Below are 20,852 nucleotides of genomic sequence, written 5' to 3' on the forward strand. Positions count from 1 at the left end.
AATTATCTGTTGCATATATTACATAGCCATAGTCACGAATGTAGAACAAGTAATACTATGAGGCCAAACACACAAGTTAGAAAACCTTTGTGTTAGGATCTTGTTACACTATCAGATGAGCAAATGCTGCATAGGAGAGAGCATGAAAGAAACTATGAACATCATGATGAGTTTGTGACTGTAAATTTCAGTTCCCTCTACCACATAAAAGCCATTTACTTAGGTTTTTACATTCCCCTATTGTGGCTTTTTGTGCCTTTAGAGAAATCCCTGAAAACTATTATGGCTTGGACTAATAAATTAGCTTTCTATGTTTTGCAACAAGCTTTGTTCCTTATTAGCTAAACTTTTTCCTAGATACAAAGCCATGCTCTCCCTGTCTAAAACTTGTTCAGAACTTGGTCCCTCATTTTTGTAGTCAGGAAGTAAGTGGTACCAATTAATTTTAAAGATTCATTGTCTGATAATCAATAGTGGACTCTTTTTGCTCTGTACCTCTAATGCCCTTTGCTTTTTGTCTTGTCTCCAAGTATTTTGGTTCCTCATGACTCCGTGAACCTTACCTTAATTTTCTTTTCTTTGTTGAGATGAAAAGCTAAGTGCAGTTTTCTATAGTGCTGAGATTTTTTTTTCCCTTGTATATCACTGGATTTAGTTTTCCTTCTGTTAATTTTATCCTGATAATCTAACCCATTTGTAGAGAAAATTGGATCAATCCTTGCTTTCTGTATTATTGTCCTTGCTCCCTCTCTCTCATCCTAGTCCATCCTCTTCCTTTGCCTTTGGCAGCTGCAAGTTTCATTTGGCATACAGAGTCATTGCGATTGTCAAATCTTATGTCTGTTTCCCTATTAAATAAGTAGTACTGTCCTCCCCCACTGTGGAATATTTTTCAGTCTGGATGTAGTCATGCTACCTTCCTGCTTGATGATCATGACCTCTTTATTCACTTGTATCTACCTCTCGCCTATTATCCAAAGGCCCATGACTAAGTAGCTTGCTCTCCTCCTGGTCTTTATATTGTGCAAATCTCATGCTGGATGCCAGATTCCCTTGCATAAAATTTTAGTTCCCTATCTAGGCACAGCAAAGCTCTGCTTTCTTTAGCTTCAGTTTATTTTAGTGCTCTTTTTTGTCTCCATTCTCTTGCAAAAAATAAGGTTTAAACCATTGCTATATTAGGGCGAAAAAACTTTTTCTCATGCTAAGCATTTTAGCTGTCAGATACCTCATCAGGATTCACTCTCTGCTTCTAATACTGTGGTAGAAGCTAGTGACAAAGCCAGCCACATATATCCTTTTGTTTAGCAGTTCTTTACATTAACTAGAGAATGACACTGTACACAGTAATAAAGATGTGATATTTTGGAATGGGAGTACACAAAATGAGATTTTCTACATGTCTTGTATCTTTTAATTTCCTTCTTGTTTTACCTCACTGCCTGGCTATTTCAGGCTATGAGCCTGAGGTCAGGTTTACTTAGTTTCCTTGCTTGCAAAGTAGCTTGATATTATCGTGTAGTTTAAGTAAAGATGCGTGTGTTACACAATGGCTCCCAAATATTGCAGCTGAGGCAAGTTTGATATCAAAGTTTTTGTAAGACTTTTCTTGACTGTCTAAACTGTTCTGGCTGACTGCTTTGAACATCTAGATTTACTGTTGTTCAATCCCTTCTTCCTAACCTCTTGTTAGTATTTGTGAGAGATTACAGACAAGAGGTGTTTTTCTTTGGTTGCTTGTTTTTAATAAATATAATTTGATGTCTCAGCTAATTGTTTTGAAGTACGCATCTGCACTTTGGAGGTTTAGAAGTTTCCTTTAATATTTAAGATATTGTATACAAGTTGAAGGTCTGCTAATAATTATGAAGTCTGAAGGGGAAATCTTTGTGGTAAGGGGTGAGTTGTGGCAAGAGGTGAGTTCTGGAAAGGACTTGAGTTCATACTGTAGTTTGGAAAAAAACCCCAAAACCAACCCAACCCACATTCCTACTTTATGGTTCTATTACCCTTTTTTTTTTTTCCGCTTAAATGGAGATCTCCAGTCAACATAGAGACCTGCGTATTTGCTTTTTGTAATTTTTAGTCCCTTAAGTTTCTGAGAATTTAATTTTAAAAACCCAACCAAAGCCCTCCTTCCAGCCTGAATGCTATGTAGAGTTTTAAAAGTATGAAGATGCCATTTGTTTGCCGAGAGAGAATAACTGTATCTATTGTGTGCACTTGTATATAAATGAATGTAAATTGGTTCAGTTTGTGATGCATAATCAGCAAATTGATTCTGTCTGATTTTAACCTTTAGAAAAACAAAGTGACCTTGGGGGGGCAGAAAGCTGTTTGATTAGATTATCTGTGGATGTGAGGCAGGGAATTCATGAATGATAGAGGGAACTTTAAAATGAAAGGTGGGGGAAGGAAAGAAAAATGATGAACTAAGCCTGTTAAACTGCTGAGCATTCTTTTTCTCCAGTGCATTCAGCTCAATGGATTAATGAGATTAAGTCACATCGACCCTTATCTCTGGATGTTCTGAACAAAGGGAGTATCAGTAGTAGCTTGCATAGCCAAGTTAAGCACTTGCAGGCTACCTACAATGGTGTGCTATTTTCTGACTTGATAGCTGCCACAGATTTGATCATTTTTGTAACGTGTAAACCTAGTTTACAGTTAAAAAGCTATAGTGAAGAAAAAAAATCTCTTTTCTAATATGAGAAAACACCTGTAATGACTGACAAAAACATACAAAATTCAGCATGTACTCCATTTTTGACATTTACCTATTTGTCAGAACCTTCTAGAAATTTTGTCTTTGTGTAAACAGGCGGAGATCAAATACACTAAGGGACAATTTTTACTTTTCAAAATTTCTCCAGTTTCTCCTTAATGTCTCATTATGAACTTAAATGCATCTGCCAGTTCCCCCAAACCATTTCAGCAGTTTGCAAGACAGCTCTGCTAACCATGACCAAGTCCAATGTCTTATTCTGTGCCTTCTGCATCTCTTCTGAGCCTCTTCTTTTTTCCTTGTTTTTTTCTGTGGTGTTATTTTTATTTTCATTGGTGTCTTCCATTAATTCTGTTATGCTGTATTTCAAGGATTAATTTCTTCTAGTCTGTAACCATGGCATTCTCATACATTGTGTACTTTTCCCCCTCCCTTTGTAGGGCTTCTGAGTCCTCCTTACTCTAGTCCTTTCATGCCAAAGGATTCTAAATCAGTAACTTATTCCTAATTAATTCTTAAGTGGCTTATTCTATTTTGATCTGAGCAAATGCGGTCCTATGAATCAGGCCTGAGAGAGTTCCTTGATTAAAGGGGAAGGGCCAGTTACTTGGTTTGTTGGAGTCTTGCTGTTTTAGCCACAAAAACACAACAAAATACTATGGGTTGGTTTTCTTTGTGTGTGTGTGTGTTTTACAAATATGAAAACCTGAAACTGTCAGTTTGAATTAGGCTAATGGCTTGGACTAAAAGAATTGCAGGTAAATTTACAGAATTGCAGTCGCTGTTTTCTTTCTCTGCTTAATATAATGTTGCTCAGTAGTTGAACAGTCCTGTGTGACATACCCAGCATCTGAAGATATGTGTATTAACTTAGAGATCTCTAATATTAGCCTCTGAGGAGAGTGTCATAAATACCAAGTGGTAAGAGATGCTGAGAGCAAATACATTCTTATCTGAAGCTGAGACCATGTGCCATTCCCCAAAATGTAGGTTTGTTCTGTGTCGATGTTTTTACACAAAATGGAAAAGCCTCCTCAGGAGCTGTTTTGGGAGTTGGGAGACCAGGACTCAGAATCTTGCTTGAGTTAAGGATGTTGGTATGATGAGATCCAAATTTGACTCAAAAGCCCTAGTTCTATCCCTACATGCTTGCTTGATTTCTCTAGTTGGCAACTTAGATGTAAGATCAGGAGTAATTAATCTTGAGATTTCCAGGCAGTTATTAAGGAATACAGTGTAATATGTCTCATTTCTGTAGATGCTTTAATTTTTTGAGGAAATGAGGGTGTATGGCTGGTTGTGGTAGTTGCTTCTGTGGAGTGAAAATGTTGATCACTACTATTTGTGTATCAGAGCTAATGTAACCTCTTTGACTGAGAAAGACTGCCCTCTTTTGGGTATAATTAGAACTGGCTTAGATGTCAAGCATGCAGTGCAAGGTTCTGCTTTGTAGAAGCTGTTGAATTTTCATGGATAGCTGCCGTAGGGCACCATATTGTGATCAAATTCTATGTAGCTGTGGATTTTCTGTGACAGCAATAAACGACATTTTCAGTAGGGTTTGAAATTAGTTTCATTAAAGTTTTAAATATAGGCAGATTGCACTGTAGTGATCTATATGGTGTATGTGTATATATAATGTCTGTACTTAAAAAAAAGTATTATGGAAATGTGGGCTTTCCTTATTTATGATAATTTTCCATTCCTGTGTAATATGTCTGTCCATGACTAGCTTTTTTTCTTGTTATTATTCTACTAGTTCAGAGGTTTTTTTGATAAATATAGACTAGATTTTTTTGTTACCACCTTCTTTTCTGTTTTTAAAGCCCTCTTTTAATTGGTTTTTAACTCTTGCTATAACAAAGAACTTTGCTCTTCAGCATCATAAATTGACAAAGGTAATTGCAGTTTCAGTTTTTGACAAACCAAATGCCTAGGGCTTAAAAAAAGGTCCATGAAAGAAGCAGTGAAGTTTCAGTCCTGTGTTCAGTTCTCACAAATATATACTGTAATCTGTAATCATCTGAATGACATTTGAAGACCTACATTAAATGGATTGATTGCAATTCACTCCTGAAGGAGCAGGTGTTCAAATCACATAAGAAAGGTCAAGAATTTGGCCTGGAATCACTAGCTTCCAGTTCAGAGCCTGGAAGTGAAATACTTGTGGTTTTGCAGAGTCACAAATGTATCAGTTCAATTAAAGTAGAAAGACCTTCTCTGTGCTTAACCAGGCTAACGAAAAAAAACCCTGTGTTTTATACTTTAAGGTAGCACAGTATTAACTCATGCTAGTATTTAGAGCCTGGGTGACTAGAATGTTTGAATTTTCAGTAAATTTAAATGTGCTTGTTTATAATGCACTAATGTTTTAAAGACTTGGTCATGGAACAAGATCATGCTGTGCTAAGAGCTTGCACAGCATGTCTTTACTCCAAGGAACATTTGGTCTAGGCATAAGATGGGATAAATTGGTGGATATAGGCAGTGTACTGACACAATGCTACAGCATTGGTCAGCAGGACAGATAACAGAATTCATGATCTCTTTCACATCCAGATAGACTGTCATATACATTCTGACATAATATTTTGAGTTAAAAATGCCCGTGTGCTATGTGTACTATGTCATATGGTGTTAGTGGAATACTCGAGTTGTACTGATGGTGCAAACTACACACAGAAAATGTAGTTATCACCTTGCAAAATTATGTGTACTTTATTGCCTTGTTAGATAAAGCTGCCCCTTGGCAGCCTTTCCCATCTTCTTTGTTTTATTAATGAGTAGTTTTGCCTTGCATTTTGAAACAGGCCATTCCTCTTCTGGCACACTATGCTTTCTGGGGATGCTAATGCTGCTTGTATATGAGATAAGTGATGACTCTCAACATGGGAAAGATGTGTAAGTAGTTTATGAATTAAAGCCTTGTATAGGCTATTGAACAAACATATCCAGCTGTAGTAGAATGAGATTATCCAGTTACGTATGTTTAGAAGAAATTACTTTCTTTGTATCTTGTATTTATCGAGATAGTCAAGCGTAGCATCTCTTCCACCACAAAATAATGACAAAAAGGAAATTCTGTTGGGCTGTTTATGGTTTTCTCTTCTGTTTAACCCTTTTAGCATTTAGAGCTTCTATTTCATTTTGACAGTGGACATGCTAACGAAGGGGAAAAAATTTTGGTGTGCTTCAGCATAGCAAGTCTGTAGTTAGAAGACACATCCCTGGGATATTTGAGTTACTCCTCTGATTCTGAGGACAAGACTAAAGACTGCGTGTGAAATATAGTTCCTTTTGATCTAACTGGACAAACACATATTGACTTCAGTAGGTCCAAGTCTGTCTACATATTTGCTTTAGAACTTCATTTATGATAATTAAATTTGGTTATTTTCCAAGAAAATACATAAACCTCACCTAACTAGTAAAGCATTTTGTGTTTGACTTTATTTGCGAAATTAATCAGAATGGTTAAAGCAAAAGCAAGACTGGAGGCAGTATAGCCAAAATCTAACTCAGCTGGGGATACCTCTGCCTTTAATTTTGAAGAGATTCTCAGAAAATAAAAGCTTGGAAATGTTGCTGCCTAAATTAGACAGGTTTCTTGGGGAGTTTTTCAAAGACACATAACCTATGCCAAAAATCTATTTTCTGAATAGCTTATAGTAAATAGGTAGATTGGAGTCATCTTGTACACAACATGTATGTAATCCAAGAATTACTGTACAGCAGTTTCATTTCCTGTTTGTTTGTTGGGTTTTTTTGTTTGTTTTTTGTTTTTTTTTTTTTTTTTTGTGTGTTTTTTTTTTGTTTTGGTTTTTTTCACTTGGATTAGTAACAAGATGAGGCTGAGTAAGAAAACAACTGTATGACTTTATTGAAAATTTGATAATGTTTGATTTTTCTGCCCTTTAATACAATTACTATGTTAAGTGTTGGCTCACAGAACAACTGGAAGGAACCTGGCTATTATATTTTTAATGATTTTTCTCCTATCCTTCCTCTAGGGTAAAATTGCATTTAGAGTGTATTTTGTGCAGTTCCCACTTTTAGTCTCAAAAAGAAGTTTGAACACCAGTCTGATACATAAGATTTTGAGTTTATTTTGATGCCATACAACCACAAGGGTGTTGCTTCTTAACGTTTGGAGGCATTTCCCTTGACTTCCAGTGCAGCTGTCAGTCCTGCGTAGTCAACTCTGTGAGATCTGAATGCTGCAGTGCTGCTTATTTAGGATATCAGTGTGAAAGCTAAGAAAGTTATAGACTGAGGTCTTTATTGCTGGTACCCATTTCTCAACAGGAACTGGACTCAGTCACAATGTCTGTTGGAAGATTAGTATTTTGATTCACGCTTTCTTGCTTAGCCTCATCAAGATGCTGGTGTATGTCAAGTGGATTTTAATGGGAACAAGTCTTAGCTGTGTTTGCTTTTTAGCTTCGTATTTTTTTCTGCCTGCTATTTTCACCACTGATATTTCTTCACTTTCCTCTTTTGCTATTGAATTCTTTCACTTCTGTTGATCTCTCTTCCATCTCAAAGCTCCAGATTTCATTCTTGTCCACACCCTTTGTTTCCACATTGCCTTTTCCTTGTGATACACTAAATTATTTTATCCTCTGTAAAAGTCAAGACAGGTGTCTGTCTGCTGCGGAGCTCCTTTCCTTTATCTTATTGAACTGAATTGCTGATTCTTACTGTATGTTGTGTAACTCCACCTTTCTACTATTTTTCTGGCTGAAGAACATCCCTATTAATGTTTGAGATCATCTTTCATTACTTTGTTTGTTGTAGGACCACTATCAAGCTGATATCTTCCTTTCCTCAGCTCTCCAAGGAGTCCAGATGAGCCCTGTCCTTTCTGCTATATTTTGTTGTGGCCACTGTGATTACCAGATGTTGCCTTAGCTAAGTTACTACATTCTCTATTAAAGTATCTGAAGGCCTCCAAAAAGTTTGGAAGAGTAGTTAAAAGTAGTTGTAGTTGATAATAGCAAACTTCTAGCAGGATAGTGTTGATTTGCTTGAGTCTCTGAGATGTAAGAAAGGTAGAAAAAGTAAGAGTGGAGATGCAGTATGTGGGGAAAGCACTGTGCTGGATTGCTTAATTTACCAGTGCATTTAAGGTACAGTGCACAAGAGGTGATGAGTTCTTCTGCAAGACCATCCTTATATTAAGAGCTACTGTTTCCAGACAAAGACTTTCAAATGGGAATATTCAAAACTTTAACTACTTAAGTATCTTTTGTGTTCTTGAGGCTGTTGAGTTCTGGGCATTTCAGCCCTTACATAAAATCAAAGCATTCTTGTCCATATGTCATGAAAGAGACTTAGGGACCTGATCTTTTTTCTTGGCCAGTGCTAAGCCTTCACAAGTTAGGGACATAGCAAAACAGCCCTGAGCCTGTCCTGAGATGTCCTTAAGGCTCCTTCCTATTCGGCTGGAGCAGACTCGCTCTCTGCTCTCTCTGTTCTGCTGCTCAGAGAGATCTGCAGTGCCAACACGGCACAAGCTCTCCTTAGTTCTTACTGAAAAAAAAAACCTCAAAATACGTCAAGTGTCCAGTATAAGGCAGAGGAACAGGCAGATTCCCCGTTGCTGTCAGTAAAGGTGTAAGAAGGCGGCGACACACTTTCCTTACCGGTGTCTCTCCACCGCCAACTGCCCCCCCCTTCTTCCCCTATCCCATTAGCCCACATTCTCTTCCTGCCCAGCCCTCCAGTGCTGCCTAATCTCATTTACAGAGGCTGCTGCCAGATCTGCTGGCAGCTGCAGTTTCTTGGCCGCTGTTTTCGGTGAGCAAGCCGAGAGCGCCGAGCTCAGCAGCAGCAGGAGGAGGAGGAGGACTGCTGCTGTGTGGCGGAGCGGCAGCAACAGCAGCGGCAGCAGCACCTTTGACGTGCCCGTCCCCCACGTGACGGCCACTCCATTGCGGGGAGAGAGCTGAGCTGAGCTGCCGCTGCTCCGGCAGAGCAAGGGGGAGCCGCAGCCTCTGCGGCCGCACCGGCAGCGGCGCCTCCGCCCGCAGTGCGTGTGTGCGTGTGTGCGTGTGTGTGTGATGAGCGATCGCCGCGTCCCTCCGCCCGCTGCCGGCTGACACGGACCGCGCGGGGCGCGCCAGGAGCAGCAGGAGGAGGCACGGAGCCGCGGCCACTGCGCAGTGACCTTGGCCCAGGAGGTAAACGAGCCGCCCCTCCGCGCCCCGCGCCGCCCGCGGGGGGAGGCCGGGGCGCCGCCGGCAGCGCGCCCCGGAGGCGCTGCCGCTGTCCGCGGTGCTGAAGCCGCGGGCGCCGCGCCGGGCTCCCGGCGGGTTCTGCCGGTCGTTTGGTGCCGAAAGGCACCCACGGACGGGCACTGCAGGGGCAGGGCAGAGAGAGCCGGCGCTGTGGACGATGTGCAGTGGAGCCCGCACGGGAGAGGTCTGGGGGCAGGGGAGGGCTTTGGAGCTAAGTGTTTGGAGTAGGGCTCATCCCTCCGTGCTTTCCGCAGCCGCCGGTGTGGTCTGTAGATGGAGCGCATTCTTACACCTGCGTGCAAAGCCGGAGCTACGGCATGATCTGAGCTCTTGCTTGGTGCTGCTCCCGTGTGACAGGGGGGAGGGCGGGGAGAAGACGGGGCTGGCGGCGGAGCCGGCGTTTTGCAGTGAAGTACGACGAAACTAGATGAAAGCTACCGGAAAGATTTTCTGGCTTGTTTCTTCCTTGAGCCTCATCACCTGCTTCCCTCCCCCGGTGTATGTGTGAGAGCACTCACGTGCTGGAGGATTAGAAGTTTAAAGCGTCTGGTTTGCGTTTTGTGCATTTGAGGGCTGTGAAAGTTGCTATGGCCGGAGCCCTGAGGAGAGAGTGCTGCCGGATGCGCAGTGGTGGGCTGAGCCAGCCTTTCCGAAACTGTTGTGGTCTGGAGGGTGCAGGGTGTCCTTTAGAGAAGCCTGGTCACGGGAGGGAGGAGTACTTCGTGAGAAGGCGTCTTCACGATGGGGTTGTCCGTGGTATGTTAGGGAGCCATTCGGAGTGACTATTCATTAGTGTCTAAATTAGATTAACATACTGCATTCATTATTTACAGGCAAAAGAGAGTAGTGACAGTAAATGGTGAATTAGCAGCTTTGCTCCAATATAAATATCTGTTGGAGTAAGAGCATATGCCAGTTCTGATAGTATATTGGTAGAAGGTCAGGTCCGTTAATCATCAGGGAAGGAAGGAGACCTGAAGTGATGTTTCACTGAAACCACTTTTACCTTTTACAGTGTGACATTCAAAAGAGGATCAAACTTGTGGGACATGGCACAAGGAAATAATTATGGGCAAAGCAGCAATGGGGTGGCTGATGAATCCCCAAACATGTTGGTGTACAGAAAGGTAAGCCTTTGTGTTTCAAAAGCTGAGAAAGGGCCTTCGGGAAATGGTGAAATCGTGGGCTTTTTTGCCTAGCAAGTGAGGCCATTATTTTTGTTGTTTCTCTTCAATTTAATGAATAGATGCTGCTACTGTGCTCTGTTGAATGGAGCAGTCTGATTTCAGAAAGTGATCACCTGCCACTAATCAGGAGTATTTTATGTCTATTGACATTTGTTCTGCCTTAACACAGTTTAAATGCCATGTGCAAAGTAGATCTGTATCCCAGGTAGTACTAAATGATTCTTGTTTTGAGAAATGGCTGGATCAGTTGGTTTTTAAATGATAAAATACATGTGTGTCAGAAGCAGTTGGTTTTCAACCGACTATATGTGATGTATTTCATTCATTTTCTGCATTGATACGCATGGTATGTTATGGTAGTGATCTGCCAGAGACTGGAACATATTCTGTATTCAAGTGTTCACTTGTAAAATGTATTCGTAAAATGAATTCCTATATTCTAAAGCTAAATATTAACTGTTTAATACAATATTTCATATTTCTGTGTCTAGGCAAAGATTTTCAGAGTGCAGGGAAATCAGAACCATTAACTTATTTCATATGAGGGGAAAATCTGATTAAAGATATTAGTTATCTGCAGTTGCTACAACTTAAAACAAACACATGCACTCCAGGGATTCTCCCTGGGAAGGATTTCTAATGTAGTTGTTCTAATAGCATCAATATACAAATTTCCAGATATTGAACCTCAGTAGTGGGGCTTATTTGGCCACTGTGCTTTCATTTAAGTGACAGTAAATGGAATTTTGAGTTATGTCTATACATTTATATTTTTATAAAGCTTTAACTGCGTTCATCAAAAAAGAATAAATTATAATAATGGAGAAAACCCAAATTTGCTGTCACAAACTGAAATACATAATTAAGCAACTCCTTGTTTATTCGTAGAACATGGTGCTTTCTGACCTATTCATAGTTGTTTTTAATCAGGTGGGAAAAATCAATATTTTTACTTTGTTAGAGGCATTGACTTTTCCTTTTGCAAGTTAGCTGTAGTAGAAAGTATTTGGTATATACTGAGTTTGGTCTTTGAGGTGAACTGAGGTATCATCGATAACGGTGGTAAGTGTTCTTTTTCCAGAAATTAAAAAATAGTCTTAAATTGAAGTCTGATGCGTTCTTTATCCTCCTATTTTCAAGTAAGTTGCTGGTTTCAGTTAGTTGGTTGTATTTGCTGTTTTGAAAGATTAGGCTTTTTTTACACACGTGAATGTATTTATGAACTAGTTACCTATCTATGTAAGAATGCACTTCTATAAAAATACAGGATTACCTTGACATGAACACCACAGGTTTGTTTCAAAATGCAATTGTGTGCATGAATTTATATGCAAAAACATGCTGCATGTATTAAAAGCAATATTCCAAAGCTCTTATTGTTCTTTACAGGTTTTTGATCTTTCTAAACAGACTATTTGCACATTTGCTGTGTACTTCCACTCTGAGATCAGCTTATTTAGTACACAGAGGGGGAACACAGAAACTGTTTCTCTTCTCCCATGGTGACTTTGCTTGGTCAAGCTTGTGACCTGTTGTACTTAGAGTGACCTTATGCTGAAATTTAACATAGTAGTCCCTGAGCAGCTTCCAGAAATGAGACTGTCCAGGCAAGGGATGAGAATCCTGGTGATACAGGTAAATTTTGAAAATGGGGAGCTGACTAGGGCACAAAACCTCAGGTATATGCTCAGCAGCTCATAGCAGTTGTCTGTGAGAAAGGGATGATATCAGTCTGTGTCTTCCAGTGTAGCAGTAGTCCTTCCCTTGTTGCTGCTAAAGTGCAAGTGGTGCACTGAATATTAAACTTCCGAAGAACCCTGACCTTTTGTAGCATTACCTGCAATATTTAATTTTGTACATGTCAACTTATTTTTGTAGCATGGTGAATCAAAAGATCATTTAAGATTGTGCACACTGTTGTTAGAGCAGACTAAGTAGTCCTTCATTTGGCAGTTTTCAAGGAAGAGGCAACAAAATAATAGATAACTTTTAAAGAAGTTGTAAAATCACCTGCCTTTTGTGTGGTATGATATTGCTGTAATCAAACGTCTTATAATTTTTGTGTCTGAAATGCTGGAGGAGGATAGTTAGGTGGAAATAATTTTACTTCAGAATATATCGTCTCTGAATATAATTCTTTAATAGTAACAACTAAATCACAGGATTCCTTGTAATACGTTTGAAAACACAATACTCCTCTGTCACTGTGTTGGAAATGAAAGCACTGTGCTGAGTGAACAAAGAACTAGAGTTGCCAGCTTCATGAAGGACTTTTTTTTTTTTTTTTTTAACTGGAAAAATATTAATAGTTAGAAAAAACACAAATGTGCTATTGGCTGGCTTCAGAAGGAAACTGAATTTGAAGTCCTGTATTTCGAGTAATGCTGCGGAAATCCAGAGATGCAGAAATGCTTTCTTCCAGTAGTTTATACAACATCAACACTTGGAATAGCACACATTTTGATATGTGTACCTGCAAGGAATATATGGAACAGTTCGTATTACTTGTGTTAATGAAGAACTAGAACTTGGCTATGTTGAGTGAAGATGATTACTTTGGCTATAAAGCACAATTTTGTAATCTGGCAATTCTGCTAGTCTGTCTACCTTTCAGATATAATCTGAACTATGTTCTAAACTACATGGAGTTGCAGCTCTGGCTTTCCTAAATCCTAATTCTGTCAGGAGCATTTTAGAACAAATTTTTGTGTGGAATGAAGTTCTGGTATTTACAAATGCAGTACTTAAGGCTTGAATCACTATTACACATTAAGTAAATTACAAACTCCTCACAAAAAAGGCAGCATTTCTGTTTCCTAAAATGTATTTGATTTGTGACTTATTTGAAGGGTTAAAGAGAGATGGATTTTCGAATTGTTATCTAGAGTAATACAGACTGTAGATAGCTGCTTTTTCTCATAGTAGGTTGTATTCATAGACAAAGAAGGGTTTCATTGCATTTTGCTTTCAGATATGATTTTTTGTGGGTTTTTTGTGTGTTTTTTTTTTTTAATCAGCATAGGATAATTAAATATTCAATGAATACCTACCTTAGAATTACTTATTTGAAGCTGTGATGGAAAGATAAATAGATCCTTATGTCATTTTTACACTGCCTTTTAAGATGCTTGTGTCAGTGTTTTTATGCCTTGGGGGATAGTTTTTATTTTAGTAGAATGTCAGATGCATTATTCTTTTTGGCTATCGGCCTAATTATAAAGTAATGACATGCGACACATCATTGGTACTGACATACCTTAGAAAAAGTCCTGAATTTTTCTGCTAGTAGCCTGAAGCAAACATGAAAAATGTAAACCCCCTGCTTTTAACCCCTCTCTAAGAGTCCATTCCAGTCAGCAATTAAAAGAGATAAAACACTGGAATCTGTAGTGGTTTAACATCACAAGTTGTTTGCAGAAATCTCAGACTTCAGCAACACTAACATGTACTGCTGTATGCTAGGTCTTAAAGTAGAAACTTGACATGCAATCTAAGGCCCATGTTGTGCAGCTTTTCAGAGCCTGACCCACTTTTTTTTTTTTTTTTTGCTTTTTTTTTTCTTTTAATCAAATGCATGGCTCAAATAATTAAAAGAATAAGACTTGTCTTTTGAGGAACGTCCATTTTAAACCTACAGCTGGTCCTGCCCTTTGTTTGTCTTTCTGGTCTGTGCTTTGCTTACTTTTTTAGTCAAACATGTTGCAAGGATTAGGAGTTCTAATTTGTAAGTTTAACGGTTACCGTATTGTTGTCTGAACTAGCTTCATTTAAGAGATAATAGCTTGATTTTGTAGCAATAAAATTAGCCTTGTCTAAATAGTAATATTCTGTGGCTGAGACGTTAATTCTCTACCTTCCTCACTGCCCTGAGTGTTAAAGTAGCTTTTGCCAAAGCTGATCAGAATTACTAACATTTGGGGCTTTCAGTGCTGTAATGAAGATAATAAGGTGTTTGCTCTGTTCTTGTGACAATTGTTGAAGGTTATATATGCCAGTACTCATGTATAGCAAGGGCTGAATTTGTAATCTCAAGCGTCTTAGTTTCCTGTGATCTGATATTCTTCATAGAAGCTATGCCTCCAAAGCATGATCCTTGCAAATGTTGTTGTAAAGGAACAATAGCCATGCAGTGACAGCATTTGAGGAAATAGTGACCACCGTCTTCTAATGACCTTCTCTCTGCTTGTACCAGAGACTACTTCCAGTGTAGTGTGCAGGTAATACTGTGTTCTCATGTGACTTTTATCAGCTGCTCCCTTAAAAACGATTGTGTGAAGAAAGTGGTATTGCAGATAACTATTCCTTAGAGGCTGTGAGACTAGAAAGGGCATGATAGGTGGGATTTTTCTAAGTTCTGTCACTCACTTTGATAAGGGATGGATTAGTCTGACACTATGCATTTCTGAATTTGCCATCACATCCTATGGAGCCATCTTGCTTCCAGTGTAAAATACTGAGTTTGTTACTAAATTGCAAATGCCAGGGTACTCTGAGGTACTAGAGATAGGTGGTTTTTGTTTTTAATTATATTATGTTGTATACCTCTACGCTATGCAGTTTCTTCTTCTCAGAATAAGAGTGGGACTGGTCTGAGTTTTGGATGCTAGTCTTGATTTTATTCCAACACTCCCCATTATAGAATTGACAGAGAAAGATCCATTCCACCTTAGGAATTCCAGCGATAGGAAGAGCAAAATTTACCTCCCTATCCAGTACAAAGAATGGCTGAGGGAATTGCAGATGTTCTACCTGGAGAAAATGAGACTGAGGAGAGACCTTGCTGCTCTCTATGACTACTTGAAAGGAGGTTGTAGAGAGTTGGGTGTCAGTCTTTTCTTCCAAGTAACAAGTGATAGGGCAAGAGGAAACGGCCTCAGGTTGTGCAGGGGGAGGTTTAGGTTTGATGTTAGGAAAAGCTTCTTCACCAAAAATGTTTCAGACATTGGAACAAGCTGCCCAGGGGAAGCGTTTGAGGCACTGTCCCCGGAGGTATTTAAAAAACTTGTGGTGCTTAGGGACATGGTTTAGTGGTGGACTTGACAGTGCTAGGTTAGTGCTTGAACTTGATGATCTTGAGATCTTTTTCAACGATGATCTTAAAAGTGTTTTTCAACCTAAATGATTCTGTGATTCTATGAGTGTTATGAAGATGATGATGTAGTTCTGGAGCAGTTGGTTGATAGTTAAGTAAGCTGTTACATAAGTAATATTTAGGGGGGGCAGGAACTTGGTACTGAAGGACAGAATAGTTGCTAGATGCTGTGGAGTGCCTTTCATATGGTGAGACTGCATGTTTCCCTCTACACTCTCACCCTCATGTTTGGAATTTACTGCCTGAGCAAGTAATTCACTTTCTGGTATCCTCTCTTGGAATAGTTGTTGTTAGTACTATGTGTAGCGTGTATGTTTTGGCATCTTTTGTGATAAGAGCAGTATAGAGGATTTGATTGACTTCACAACTACACAGAACTGCTGAAAATGCAAAGGAAACCTGATTAAAAATATGTCAATCTGAGTCTGCAGGTGGCTAACTCTGAGACAGAGGCACCTGTCATGTCTATTTGCTTTGGAGATTCCAGTTTGTATCTTCCATCCTTTCTGTTCTCCTCTTCCCTCCACTAGGTGTAGAAATGTATCAAGTGATACTGCAGTGAGAGAGGTTTACTGCTGCTTACTGTTCTGAGCTTAATGCGCTCAAATCACTAGAATTACTGTCAAATGCAAAAAACCCATAGAATTCTGTGCCTCCATGTTACTTCCTTTCTTCATCCCACATGTGCCGTCTGAAAACTATGTGCCTGTTTTGATTGTGCATTGTCATTTTCAGTTTCTCTGCTTCTTTCCTTTGAAGCAGTCTACATTTGTAGCTATGGAAACAATGATGCTATTGATAGTGACATGCAATACGGAGTCAGAAATTGTTTGTTTTGGAGTTTTGAATTTTGTTTTCTTCAGACTTACAACCTTCTCTGTGGACTGCAGGAATTTTAATAGTAACCTCTATCATATGATAACATTTGACAGATTTCCACCAAAGCTGATATGAACTATAATGAAGCCACATTAAAATACTTGCATGTAAATACAACCTGTTATAATGTGGCTATTTTCCCAATTCAAAAATCATAAACTCATTGAAACACAGTTGTAATTTTTAGTATAGGAAGCACTACACCAGATTCTACACATCAGTCTGTAAAAGCTGCTAAAGGAGAAGAAACTGGGCTTATTTTCCATGGCAAGGGGATTGGTAGAGAATATTGATTCTTTGATTGCCACCAGCTATATAAAAAAAAAAATCTATTTACAAATCTAAATGTCAGGTCAAGCCTAGAAAGAACAGAATAAAGTCAGCAGCAGAATGTTTAATTGGTTTTTTTTTTACATGTTATAAAACTTTTCGGGCAAAGTGTTGGGGAAAGGTAAAGGTACATGATAGAGAATGTGATCAATAACTGGTTTTCAACTGTATCTCTAAAAAATAAAGCTTTTACAAAAGAGATGCATATAATTATTTTGTGGGTTACAGGTGGGTAAAATGAGGCATGACAATGACATTTCAAAGCAGTGGAAAAGCTAAAAATCTTTTATTTTGGTAAAACAGAGCAAACTATTTTCTACAGATGGGGGAGCCATTAGGGCTGAGTTTGCAATACACTATCTGGAATGGCTTCCATTATTCCTTTGTAAATTTTATTTATTGTTAATGGAAATAGATGGCAGTGTTAGGGGAAGAAGTCGGAAATATAGGAGACTGCCTTTTGTCAACTTTGATCAAGGCAAGAAAAGTCTGGATTTTAATAGTGGTAATATGAATCTTACAAAAATGAGTAAGAGAGGAAAGCTTTGAGAGTGTTATTAGTAGTAGGAGGAGATTGGCCACTGAAGAAAAACATCTTCAAACAAATCTCTGAGATAATAGTGCAGCAAAGTGAGTTGTTTCCTGTACAATTTTCCATGGCAAAGGGGTCAGCTGAGAATTTTGATTTTTGGTCTTGCTTGCCACTAGCTATTAAAAAAAAAAAAGAAGTTGGATTTAAAAAGGTTGAGCCAGTTATTAAAGTATGCATTGATTATAAGAGTAATTAGAAGAGATACAGTGGGAATGAGGTTGGCCGAGAAGCCACAGAGGACATTAGTTCTTCGGGCTGAGCTGTCTGAGAAGCAGTTGAGAACTGTAGCTTCATCTGGAGAGTGAGGTCTGCCTGAGGTTAGTGTAGGAAAGCAGGCTGGCCAAGAAATGGAGCTGTAGGAACAGGTATAGAAGCATCTTATAAAGCCAATGTAACTGTTAGTGAAGCTTTTACTAGATAACATACAGACTCCTTAACTGACAGGAATGGGAGTTTGGTATTTGGACTATTTAGCCTTCTAAAAATTGGGGTCTGTTTCGTGATCATGTGTGTATATGTTTGAAAGCTTCCTTTGTCAGATGGCACTATGGATCTCTCTCCATTTGTTTGCAATGCTCTGTGTATATCTGAGAAAACCACTTTATGGACTGAGTTTCAGAGATAATGCTGTGTCTGCAAATGGTGATAGGGGCATCATAAGCCTGTAGTTAACTATTTTCTTCTTCAAATATACTTCTGTGTATATATATATGTGTGTATATATATCTGTATTACTGCTGATGAATAGGAACTGGAGAGATGATGCCATAATGTATACTTTATCCATATTTTTCTAATGAAGATACCTTTTTTTTTTTTTTAAATTGTGCTATTTCTACTCAATTGAGGACATCTCTGATACCCTGGAGTGTACTAGATCCACAGTGTCATTCAAATGAGAAATCCTTTTGGTGAGTTCTCTGAGAATTGATAATGTTGCATTCATATCAAAGCTGCTCTGATTTAATTCTGAAAACAATTGAATCAAGAACCAAATAGACCCCCGGGACCAGAGACAGAAATTTATCCTTCATGGTGAAGCTGTCATTCTCCAGATGTTGTTGTACCAGTTTTACCAAAACTAGGTAAAATGGGGATTTTGAAGCTGTATTAACTCTTCTGCATCAATTCTGCTAGAGTTGTGTGTTTGCTTCTGCACTGAATCCTCTTCGACTAACATAGTGCAAAGTTCTAGGAAGTAAGGATTGTACCGCAGAGGAAGAGATGGCAAACACAGAGGATCTCTTCAAAATTCAGTTCAGATGTACGAGGATTATCTAGCTAGAAGTGAAGATTGCTCCCTGTAATACCAAAGGATATTTTTTCTTTCTGTTCCAGTTACTCTTGATGACGTAGATGGTTGTATAATGTGAATGTACATGCATATGCACTTCTAGTATTTCAGCAGTGTAATCTAACAGACGGATTGGCAGTTATAAATATGCTCTCAGCAGTGCAGAGTCCTGCTCTCGTGTGACGAGCAGTGGCAGTGGGATGGATCTGCTTTTGTGATAGTGTGTGGGGCCAGGACTCTTGCTGGCATGTTGCTTTGGTGGCTGTCATGCTTTTTTGAGTGTTCTTTGTTGTTTAAATACCAATCCACAATAAAAGAAGAAAATATTCACACAGCCCCCATGGAATTTATTTTGGAAAGAATATTAGCCAGGCCCACTTTTAATGTAATGTTGTTATTGATTCATAATTGATCATAATTTAATAAACATGAACAAAAGGTTCTATTAGAGGCCATTTAAATATATAATAGTTGTTAACAATATCTCATGTCTATAATGTAATGCTATGATACTTAATTTTCCATGTCGTAAAAATGAATTGCACTGAAGTATTTTGAATAGCTGTTAATTAAGAGCACCTTAAATTCTGGTGGAAAACCACAGTTTTTCTGATGTGCTTTGATATTGGGATGAATAAGCAGTTTACTGAATGCCTTTTGAAAGAAAGACATACTACTGCTTCATAACACCTACACTTCTCTGAACTATAGGCTGTAAGAAACAGTAATCTGTGAACTAGATTCTGCACTCAGATGCAGATTCGTGCCATCACTTGATATTGGCAGGAACCATACAATTGCATTTGATATAGAATCAATATAAAGAAGAAGAATGGCAAAGCTGAATAATAAATGCTTAGAATTACACAAACTTGAGGCAGGATTTTACAATAAGAATTCTTTTTATGATGTACATTTTTGTCTGTATGGAGGAGAAAATATAGAACATTCCATGGCTGTACTACAAAACCCCAAATGTTGGCACATTTAGTTCTGCAGGCTTATAAGTGTGTTCTGAGGAACAAGTTCCAAATTGTAAAATGGGATGGCTTCTTAGTAGCAAGTGAAAAAGTTAGCATAGCCCTGTACAATAGCATTATGCATAGACTAAGATTTCTGCATGGCTTGAGTAGTTTATTTTAGCTGTGTCACCTGTAAACCAGGTGGTCTGCAGTATAATTAAAGTAATCTTAGGTAAAATTCTGTGAAGATCAGTTGTTTACTTTGTACAGAGTACCTTAAATTTATCAAAGTACAACATTAAATGGTAAAGTACAACCATCACAGGAATGCAGTTTTAGACAATTAGAATACTATAAACAATGAGAATTCTACCCAGCTGTTCACAGTGTTACTAGCTTTCAAATGTCTTTTTTTGTATTTTTTTTTAAGGGTTACTAAGCAACAGTAAATCTCATTCAAGTCACTAGGAGCTAAAGGTTTTTAGTACCTTTTCATATATCCTGTCTATTACTCTGTGGAATCATCATACTACCTGAATGAAATTCATAGATTCTGGCTTCTGTGGTTTGGAGGGAACACCAGTGTCCATTAGAGTAGAACTGCCATACTAATGCCTGGTGAAGTTAATGCATTGGTTTGGTTTCCAAGAGAGAGGAGAAACAGCTTTGACTTGTTTATAAATGAGGTAGTGCTTTATTTGTGCTCATTTCTTAAAAACCTGTAGTAGTATAAGAATAGAATCTCTGCTATAGGAAAACCTTTCCAAGCAACTGTTCTGTTCTACAGGCAGTTGTGACCTGAAGCACTTAGGCTCATTTATAGTGTGTGTGTGGGGGAAATAAAAAAAAGAAGGTTGGATCTTGCTTTCTCTTTACCATTACCACCACTTATACAGCATTACTTTTGGATGCTGAAGTTCATGTTCAGTGGTTTACTAAACACAATGTTCTCTTCTTATATTGAGGTAGTGTTTGTATCTCATTTTGAGGTACATTTCAGAAGAAAAGTGTTTGGACAGGTTTTGTTTATAGAGTTGTGTTCGTATTTACCTGTGTGGCATCATCATGCATTAATGTTTTAACACAAACTCTGGTACACTGTTGGTCAGGCAGGCCGCAGCCAGTACTATTTTCTCTGGGTTTCTTTTGGTTTATGTTGTTTTCTGTCTAGAAATCGGAGGCTAACTGATTCCAGGACACTGAATTTAATAATCCTTTCTAGTTCTGTGTTCCAGTGCTTAGGAGCTCTCACTTCAAACTACAGAAAATAGGACATGTTGTACAGGCATAAACGTGTAACCATGGATTGCCTCTGAAGGTTCTACCTTTCCTTCCAAATTGCTGATGTCTGTTATCTAAATGAAGATAAACACAGATGCTGAGATCTCCATTTATGTTGTCTAGAAGGGTGTTAGCACAGGACTTTGGCTTGACATCCTTTAATTATTTTTTTTCTTTTACTGTATTGAGGATCTGTACTTGCTTCCCTTTCAAACAGGAATTCTACCCTTTGTGTCCTGTGTAATGGTTTCTTTAAGTAGATCATTTTATG

General features: G+C 38.6%; 1 protein-coding gene across 8 annotated transcripts in view; it reads left to right on the top strand.

Moving 5' to 3' along the window:
• Positions 1-20,852, top strand: part of RGS7 (regulator of G protein signaling 7) — a 285,204-nt gene that overhangs the window by 23,581 nt on the left and 240,771 nt on the right. For 7 of the 8 annotated variants that reach the window (XM_065680183.1, XM_065680181.1, XM_065680185.1 and 4 more), the window contains exon 2: positions 9,980-10,091. In XM_065680183.1, the coding sequence (XP_065536255.1) occupies positions 10,014-10,091 (78 nt within the window). In that variant the 5' untranslated portion in view covers positions 9,980-10,013. Of the gene's footprint in view, positions 1-8,666; positions 8,908-9,979; positions 10,092-20,852 lie in introns of those variants that run through there. The other variant, XM_065680182.1, reaches the window with a different exon arrangement.

Source organism: Lathamus discolor, chromosome 5 (genome assembly GCF_037157495.1).
Source record: "Lathamus discolor isolate bLatDis1 chromosome 5, bLatDis1.hap1, whole genome shotgun sequence".
NCBI classification, from domain to species: Eukaryota; Metazoa; Chordata; class Aves; order Psittaciformes; family Psittacidae; genus Lathamus; species Lathamus discolor.